Raw genomic sequence first — 10,030 nt, 5'->3', positions numbered from 1 at the left:
AAAATGCCATTTAATTCATGAGATTAATGCTCCTTCGGCGAAAGTACTTAGAGGTACTAAAAATAGAGTTCAGCTCTTGAAATTTTCTAAACTTTCATGCGTCACGTCTTTTCCGCTATTTCTGTCTTAATCGTAATCCAAATTGATAAATATTGATATCTCGATATTGGACGCTTTAAAGTTGAAGCAGTCTCGTGAGGAGATTTTTACAGAGAAGGGTGACAGGGTTCCGAACCGAAATTGCACTTGCGAGGAATCCCTTTCCTTTAACATGCCGCCTTTCCCAGAGCGCGTTCCACGTCCCGTACCTTCTTTCAGAGTCTCGATAAAGCCTCCGCTATTACGGGCCTGAGGGTCCCATATGCCTTCGCCGCGTCGAGGCAGCCGTCGTTTCTTGGGCCAGTGGTAGCGATTCCTCGCCGAGAGACGTGTACGATCGAGAGACGTGCTCCGACCGCCGCTCGTGACGAAGCGCACGTGTTTCTTCGGACCGCGTAATCGTCGAATTCGCGATTCGCGTCAGATTCGTTATCAGAGCACACCTCGATTTGTATCTGCCGTCGCTGATGGATTTTTAATTCCGCGCTATCGATATATCGTGGAAACTGCGGAGCGGAAACTGGAGGTGAGTGACGCTTTATCGAATTTGCGCCGTTGTTTCGACGTCGACGACGAGAATAACGCTGATAAGAGGAATTATTAAATACATCGAATCGTACCGAAGCGAAAACGAACGTATGAATCATTATCGATGACGCGTAACTCGATAGCGGCTTTTTTTTTTCTCTCTGTACGGAAACAGGGAAAGCTCTGTGCCGCGCGTCGAGTCCTCGGAGAGCGTCCAGGAAAACGCGCGTGGCCGAGAAACGCGGAAGTCGCGCTCGTAAAGTGCTCGTGGAATATTCGAAGTGCACACGTCCCAAGAATATGCGCAGACGGTGCCGAGGATAGATGAATCCCTCGCTCCAACATCTGCGTGGCATTAAATAAGAGAAACGAGTGAACGACGTTCTAAGGGCGTGACGTGATAGTTCCTTTTCGAAGACGAGGAGGAGAACTCTCAGGAATTGTCAACGCTTCTCGCGAAACGGCTCGAGGGTGAAACTGGTATCAACTGGTGGAAACGAAATTGCATCCGGCGTTGGCGGCTTGAATTGTGTGCGACGATGATTTAGAAAAGTGCGCGGTGCGTTTTGTACGAGCAGGGCACCATCGCGAAGATATACAATAGCCCGAGGAGGCTGAGGAGCACCGAGATCGCGATCGACAAAAATCATTCACAATGGTTCACACGAGTTACGCACAGTGGGCCTGTTTGCCGAGCACGTACCGGAAAAAGGTATCGTACGCTTATCCCTACGTGCTTCTGACTTGCGGACACTAAGAGAAAAGATTAGCTGCTGCAGCAAATTAGGTGGTGAAATATGCCATAGCATTTTTGCATTGGCTACAGCAGCCAATTTTTCGTCGCGTTCAGACTATCCGCAATGTCAGTATAAAATTTCGATAGGCTAAAGCAATCAAAAATTGGCTGCTGCTATCAATTAAAAATATGCTATGTTGCATTCAGCCAATCTTCTCTTTCAGTTCACACATGCCGAAGAAGCGCCTTCACACTTTGAAAAACTTACACGATGGTTAGTCTGGGTTCAACACTAAAAAAAATCGTAAACGCGTTAACTTCGGAAAAATGAGTTTTTCAATTTAGAAAATTATAACTTTTTAAATTTATAATATTTTCAAATACAGAGAGTATTCGTCTAATCCTCTTGAGACGATTTATTACTAACCTCATTTTGACTCACGGTGAATATGAAGGGTTGAACGACGTCTGGTAGACACCGAGACTACAATGAGATTTTAAGGGGATCCTTGAAGTCGTCTCTCTGGGTGTTTTACCGATTATTTTTTAAACAAATATTTTTCTCTCTGTGTACCTTTATAAATTAAAAAAATTTTTCCACAATCAAAGTATAAAATATAAACGATAATGTAGTCGAAACCGATTGACTTTATGCTAAAAACGAGAAAGGGGAAGTTATAGTTCTTTTTTCGACTTTTCGCGTCAAATAATAATATATATGCTTTAAAAGTTGTGTACTTTGTATAAAACAATCTTGGTTTGGACTAGGAATTACATGAATAAACAATGTTGAGTTCTTAGCATTTGGCTAGTATAGGGTTATGATAACAAAACTGGAAATTAGGGAAAGATCAGGGAATTTTCTGGAAACTAAAAATTCTTTGTTTTAAAGAACCACACCGTAGTTTTGGAATACTAACAACATGTGTCCATGACATGAGTATAGATTCTACTAAATCGGTAAAAAAACAGACGATTTTAGTTCGTCTCCTAAAGACATAAAGCTTAAGCTTTAAGGTTCAGTTTCACAATTCACAGTTAACTCTTAACTGAGATTCAACTTATTCTAGAATTGGAAAGAAATAATGAATTGTGAAACTGGATCTAAGTCTTAAACCGTAAGAAACTGATCAATCATAATCGATTATTCTTCTCACATTCAACTGTGATTGGTCAATTTTTTACAATACTTGATACTTAAGGCTTAAAATGTACGCCCTAAAATAATAAAATATTTCATTGTAAACGCCGCTCTATACAGAAAACAGATGAAACGCTTGTCGTTCGCAACACAAGAATAATTCAGAATAAAACGGATTTGGCGTTGAGCGAATCTTTGAAAAGGATCCCTGAGAATAGTTCTATAGATAAAAACCGATCATTTATCTCGCGAATGTCTGACTCAGTTCCCTTTTTTTCCCTTTATCTCGCGGGACCTCTCGTTTATGACGAATATCGCGAATAGTTTTCACGGAGTGAGATTCTCGCTCAGCCGGCGGGGATTACGTTCCTTCGCGAAAGGTGCCTCCAATTCCGTAACAATCGTAACTCAAGCGAGCGCCTGAGGCTTTAATTGCCGAGCGAACGCCGAGGCCTTCTCTCTCAATCGAGGGCTTCGTGGCTCGCGGCGCTACTCGGGAAGCAGACGCTAGTATTTATCGGCGAACATGTAGGATATAATCATCCAGTGCGCGCAAAAAAGGTCGAATGGCGACGATTAATAGGCAGAGAACGACGTTGGGATTAGCGAAAGCGAAGTGTAACGGAAGCGCCTGCGATGTCTTTCGCGCATCCCTCGATCTCTTCGTCGATCGGACACTCGAGGCGCGGCTAGAAAACGCGTAAGTATAATTGATGACGATAACAAACTTTATTGACGTGCAAGATATAAACCATGAAGATGGTACATAAATTAGATAGGATTGCCACAAAACTGGAAATCAGAGAAACTAGGGATAATTGTCGTGGAAATTTGAAAACGGTCAGGGAAGTCGGGGAAAAGTCGGGGAATTTTGCAAAATTTTCTGGAAAATTAAAATTCTTACCTTTAAAGAAATTTAATATATGTATGTTGTGCAGTTTTGTGTAATTCTACCAACTTAATAATTAAAGATGCAAGCAGTGCCAACAACATTAATAGTAATTTATATCGCTATGTTAAATTGATAATCTCTCAACAAAATACTTTCAAATCTCAGGACGGAAATATAAAAAATTTTAAAATATTATTGAAAGACAGGGAAAAGGTATGGAATTTTAGGATGAAAACGTGCGACAACCCTCTTAGAGCACTCCAAAAGATGGCATCGGTAATTCTGTATAATAATCAGCTGTTTGTAAGCTTAGATCTCACCGTAATTCAGTAATTAATATATGAAGTCAAATTGTATATTTAATAAAATTACAATTACGATAAATGGACGACGAAAACTGACGTATACGATAGCGAATAAAGTTCTCACGATTCGTCAGAATGCATGGCGGATATAAGTCAAGTTTTTTTCGATCTGGCCGGATAGAATCGGTGTACGTTCTCCATTCCGGAATAGAGTATCGTGAAAGTATATAGCTCTGCAAATATTTGCGGGCACAACGTTTGCTCTGTGCACACGCGCGCACACCTCTGAAAAAAAATATTGATCGAGGTCGCATTCTTTGAGGCAAGGCCATTCGTAAAAGCTTCATTCGCTTATTGTATGTTCTCGAGTACTTCTTAGAGTCGCGCCGTGTAACGTCAATAGTAAGTGCAGTTCGAAGAGTATAACGAGTTGTGGAAAAAGGAAAAAAAATCGCAGAGGTATAAATCTGAATAAATAAAATAAAGCAGAATAGATTAGGACGCCTTTCACGGAGAGTTTGTCCGAGCTCTTCATCTAAATGCGACCGAACTAATCAAGCGAAGGAAGGGTTTCGTCTGTAAATGGTGCACTGAACTCAGAGACAGTATCACAGAGTGTTAATGAAAACGCGCTTTCGCGATCCTGCCTTTATAAATAGGTCCGTCATGAAAATCGTCCCTTAAGCACAGTTCATCGCTCGATAACGTCAAATTAATTCGATCTAGCGGCTGGCGGTTTCTTTCCTTCAAACGCGGACGCTCCTGTCGCGTGTCCGCCCAGTATTACTACCCGGACGGAATTGATCTTTACCCGCTTCAACAACCGCCATTATCCCCGGGGGCTCTCGCAACCCCCCTCGAGATAATACTCCGATAGAAAGCTGAAGATGAGGCGGCCGCATCGTCGCGTTTTCGCATGTTGGCGGCAACGACGCCAGTGAAAGTCACGTACCTCTTGATTGCGGTCTTGTTCGGACCTCCCGCGCCGCCACGCCAAACCTCTAATTGCGTTACGCAATATATGCCGCAGACATCCATTAGAAGCTCTTGCGTTACGTCAAAATGTAACGCGATTTGATTTGCACGAAGGAAATGTCCCCATACAACCAAGATTTATTCCAGTAATATTGCAGCAACATTAGGTGCTTTCCATTTGTGGTGACACAAATCGGTACCGTTCTAGCTTTGTTATTCGTGGAATGCAAGGAAAAAAAGAAAAAAACGATACGTTTTGTATCGACTAAATGGAACGTACCAACAACAATGCTCTCTAAATCTGAATCAGTGGATAATCACTGATGCCAAGTATGCCACTAATCAGTAAGTGAAATGTGAGATCCCGAATCTATCTAATCTTTATTATGTGATCTAACTAACCTTATTTTAGTGCACAAGTTCAATGAATATGGTATTGGAAGATTGAAATTAACGTGCAAATATTTTAATTATTATTGGGTCGGGGAAAAGTTTCTTCGTATTTTTTAATTCAAAATTGTACATACAACATCTTCGTCAAAAATGAACGAAATTTAAATTTAAAAAAAGGATTTTAAAGCTTGAAATCTCTACTTTTAAAAGGTCACTAGATTTTTTGTGTTTCTGTGAGTTTGATAATTTTTACATTTAAAAAACTACGAGTTGAAGAAGATGAAAAATCTTTTCTTTGGGGGTATCTCACGTGGCTAAAAAAAAATTTGCAAAACTTTTCGCGACTACCTATCGCGAAAGCTTGAAGCTTTCCCTACAAAATCATTTTTTACAAATGCTCCTATGATTTTTTTGTTCCTGAGTTATTGGCGAGTTAAGTAATGGAGCATTCTAACTTCGATCGCTCATAACTCCAATAAAAATCATCATACCGCAATTTAAAAAACAGATTCTTAAAGCTGAATCTTTGCTCTAGCGAATAATATAATTGTAATGAAAATTTCGCAATAAATGAAAAATTTTTGCAAAAAATCTTTTTAAATACGAAGAAACTTTTTCTCCGGCCCAATACAATGGTCAAACATTCTTCCTTTTTTAGTTGAACTTCACTGATTATCCAATTTATGCTGGGTAATTAGTGACTATCCACTGATTCAGATTTCTGATTCCACTGATTCACAACTCATGGTTAACTCTTAACCGTGGTTTAACTTATTTCTCATTTCTTCTCAATTCTAGCATTAGAAAGAGATGAGGAATAAGTTAAACCTCGTGTGAATTGTGAAACTGGGCCTTAGAGAGTGTTGTAAACTCCTGTGCTGCATGAGTGGCTGCGCGACACGTCGAATTCGAAGGATCTTTTCAAGAGACGACTTTATCAGAAGAAAAGTTATCGGCTTAGAGCTCCGGGTGATGATAAAGTGGAAGAAAGATGAGAGCTATTGTCTGCGCATTCGGGATGTCTCAGCCTCCGTGCGACGACTTCATGCAGCTTTTAATGTTGAAAGTTACGACAGGTCGAAAATGCTACAATACATTGATGTTTATCGACAAGAGGAGCCGCAGGCTAAAGCGAGTTTTGAATCATCATGGAACTATGGCGTGTGTATCAGAAAACTTGGGAGATGACGGGCGGTATTTGAACTCTGACCACCCAGGTTGGAGTCCGAGCTGTCCGCTACACCAGAGGTTCTCAAATTATGAGATTCACTTGCCGAAAGACGACATTCCTTCATCCAGAAGGATTTAAAGGATATAAAGGTGTATCCAGACAAATAGCATAAACGTATGCACAAAGAAAATTATCCAATTGCATTTTATGTGCGTTTTTATAATAGAAATGCGATTGCATAATTTTCTTTAGGCAATGTGCAAATTTGTCTGGACAGACCCTAAAGAACGATTTATTCGTCATCGCGTATTCGATTGAATTTCACGATTAGATTATTGATCTCGAATGACAATGATTGATACGTTTTTCTTATACACTCCGCATGTATCTGTATTTATCGTCGCGAGTAGGATTCTGCTACAGTCTTTCTTTTTGCGACTGCCCATTGCACTGTGGCTGACATCGCAGATGATTCAAGTGAGGCTTCTTTGCAAACGGACGAGAGTACAAGACACAAGAGGTACGCAAGAAACTCGGGTAGTAACCAACGTCTCTCGGTTTACGATTAATTTAGTAATAAGAGCGGCGATTGTGGCTAATTAATTCCAGATTTGCAATCTGGAGCCTGATACTGTCCGAAAACATGTGCGGCCGTTGCAAACTGAGGCCTCTCGGATGTCGCGATTGTATTTCGCTTTGTGTTCTTATTATAAAATAATATTCTTGTTATAAAAAAATAAGAAGCAATTATTAAATTAATAAGCTAGAAGTTTTCATTGTAACTAGAAGTTTTTTTATTAAACAAATTTTGGTAAAAGTAAATAGAATTTCTTCATCATAATTAAGTATTTTGGTATGCAACCAGAAATTTAGATCTGATATCTGTTAGAATCTGAGTAGTAATACGAGGACAGTTTGATAAGTCGGTGACTTTAATTTTTTTTTTATTTGACTTTTCTCTCACACACAATATATAGTCTCCTTTTAAAAGGACTTACTGTAACATCCAAATATCTAGTTGTGATAACGGAAAAAGTGCACGATTGGATTAATGTAACATTTATGGTTAAAGAAATAATAGTAGAATTAAGAATTTTTATCTGTCATAATTAAATAATTTAAAAAGTTTCGGTATTTTTACTAAAATTTAGACAATCAAATGTGTCTGCTTACCATAATCAGAATATATACAACCAACTTATCTGGTTATTTATTTTAATCAAAATTATAGATCATTTGCACACACATATTTTTCCAAACAGTCGATTATATACGTATATATTTCAAATTAATTCAATCAATTTCTTCCACTGTAATAATACAAAAACGTATTTTCTAAAATAATATATATTTTAATTTCGTCTAATGACGCTCATTCGAAAATACTAGACGTCTTTTGCTTTTCTTGATATAAATATCATGAAAGAAATTGAGCCGTCGCGGCAAGATTCCAATGACGTTCCAAGACTCGCCCGGTCTGAACGCTCGTTATTCGTCTTGTCGAGATCTAAAAGGCTAAGGCTAACTAGATGCGTCCATTAACATTGACCTAAAACCGTAAAAAACCGCGCCTGTCGCACTTCGTCTGGCGCACCCACGTGCCGAATAACATTAAGTGGAATCGTCTCATCTCGTATGCACTTGGTATCGTTAACCTGAAATTTTCACGGTACAATTTATCGCAACGTTATACCGCGCTGTACACCTGCAGAGAGGTATCTCTTATATGAAATTACGAGCGTTTGCCTTGCGATTAGAAGTCGTGGATTGTTACCTTCATAACTCTCGATCGAGGTCGTGTCGCGCTGCGTGCGTTCCACGATATCGAATGAACGTCGTGATACGCAATCGTATATGTAATACATACACCGAACGATAACTAGCGCATAAAATATCACGCGCGTGTACCTGAAGTGGAACGCGAGCCGGTGCGCTCGCCTTCCACACGCACGTGCTACGTGTAATGGAAACGTAAGAAGGCTTCAGGGATGGCGTAAGGGACAGCGATTATATTGTGTGTCATGTAAGAAAAGACGTCTTGTTTCATGTAATTGTCCAGCAGCTCCAAAGTCAATGGTTGATACAACGAAATGCCTGAGAAATGTCGGTCTTCTACTTAAAGGTGGATTTCATGACTTTGAGAAATTCGATTTTTGCCTCGGAGAAGATATCGATTTTTATCCTCTCGCACTGAAAAAAAGTTTAATAAATATTTCTCGAATAGAGCTCTAAATAAATATTTACATTTAATAAATGTGAAGATACGTTTAATTGATACAAAAATCATTAATTTGATTTAACTACATCGATTGAAGATATCATGAAATTTAATGTATTTTTAAGTTAAACAAGGTAAATTTAATTTAATGACATTACATTAAATTTAATCTGTATCTGTAACTGAAAAGTATATTTTGTACACGCAGATGGAATTTAGTGCACTTTCCATAAAATTTTACGTACATTTGCCTGAAATTGAATACACGTGAACATTAAATTTAAATGATAACTTTATTTTTATTGACAACATTAACTGTTTTTAACGTGTGTGAAATTTGCTTCCGTTACATGTACACGAAATTTCCTTTTTTTTTTTTCTGTCAAGCGTATTATTTCTTTTATCGTAAATATTTATTTACTGTAAATAAATGTTTACTCAGTACTATTCAAAGAAATATTAAGATTTGGTAAATTTTTTTTACACTGTAGCGATAATAATTTTGTCGTATTAACATTAAAACTCTGACAGCAACGTAATTTGAATTATTTACGATGAGGATGCGTGCCGGATTGCACGCGTGTGTAACATCCGTGCGTGATGACGTCGGGATTACGTCGAGTAGCCGGGCTCGATATCGGAGGAGAAATGAGGAGCCTCGGGGAGTCAGGGGAGCGTGGGATGGACCAAGATCAAGACGAGAGGTGCGAGAAAGAGACGGACGAGGTGCAATTCGGCGAAAGTGCGACGCAGAGGACACACCGGACTGCGTCGAGAGATCCCGATTCTAATATTGTCCTAGGCATCGGCCGGCCTGCCTCGCTCAGTGAACCGACCGGATTCGGTGCCATCAGCCACGAAATACACGCGACTAAGTAAATACACTCGGGACATTTTTCTTTTTTTTTTTTTTTTCCGACGAAAAAAGCGGCTCGCGATCGCTCACGCGATCGCGTCTTGTCGCGAACAGTTTTCATTTGTAGGTAAGAAGTATGCGATTGTGTGTGGGACAGTAACGGGCGTCGCGACGCCGCGACAAGAGACCGGACTGTTGGTGACCCACCGGCAGAGGGAAAAGCTCACCGGAAAATCAATCGAGTAAAACGAGTCTAGAGGAAAATACGGGAGAAAATACACGGTGAGTGCCGGATGACAAGCGAGCAAGTGCGCAAAGGTTCACTCGTTGCGGAGATCGGACTTGATACCTTTTTTTGACAATCTTCTCCTTTCTCCACCACGAGAAGTAAAATTGAACGTGTTAAAAGATGTATAGCCGGCATACATTTAAATGGTAAATATAGATAAATATGTCTCGAAAATCGGGATGTAATATCAATAACGAGTTTTCAATTAACTTAAAATCGGTCGTCCTTAATTGAAATGTCAAAATGTTAGTTTTTTTATTCATAAATGAATCGTCAAAAATTTGCCTTGAAATATCTACAAAGATTCACAATGTTGAAATAATTAAAAATATTAATATAAATTAAAAATATTGGATTTCCGGTGGAAAAACGTTATCGCTTGAAACTGTTTGAGATTGACTTCGTCGTTATTGAACATGTGTAATTT

General features: G+C 39.2%; 1 protein-coding gene across 12 annotated transcripts in view; it reads left to right on the top strand.

Moving 5' to 3' along the window:
* Nucleotides 1-10,030, top strand: part of LOC108749950 (sorbin and SH3 domain-containing protein 1) — a 97,570-nt gene that overhangs the window by 16,080 nt on the left and 71,460 nt on the right. The window contains exon 1 of one of the 12 annotated variants that reach the window (XM_018489035.1): nt 833-1,339. The exons of 10 other annotated variants lie outside the window; for them this stretch is intronic. In XM_018489035.1, the coding sequence (XP_018344537.1) occupies nt 1,283-1,339 (57 nt within the window). In that variant the 5' untranslated portion in view covers nt 833-1,282. Of the gene's footprint in view, nt 1-832; nt 1,340-3,144; nt 3,205-10,030 lie in introns of those variants that run through there. One more of the 12 variants, XM_018489043.1, reaches the window with a different exon arrangement.

Source organism: Trachymyrmex septentrionalis, unplaced genomic scaffold, assembly GCF_001594115.1.
Source record: "Trachymyrmex septentrionalis isolate Tsep2-gDNA-1 unplaced genomic scaffold, Tsep1.0 scaffold32, whole genome shotgun sequence".
Lineage (NCBI taxonomy): Eukaryota > Metazoa > Arthropoda > Insecta > Hymenoptera > Formicidae > Trachymyrmex > Trachymyrmex septentrionalis.
This window is presented reverse-complemented; position numbering and strand designations above follow the sequence as displayed.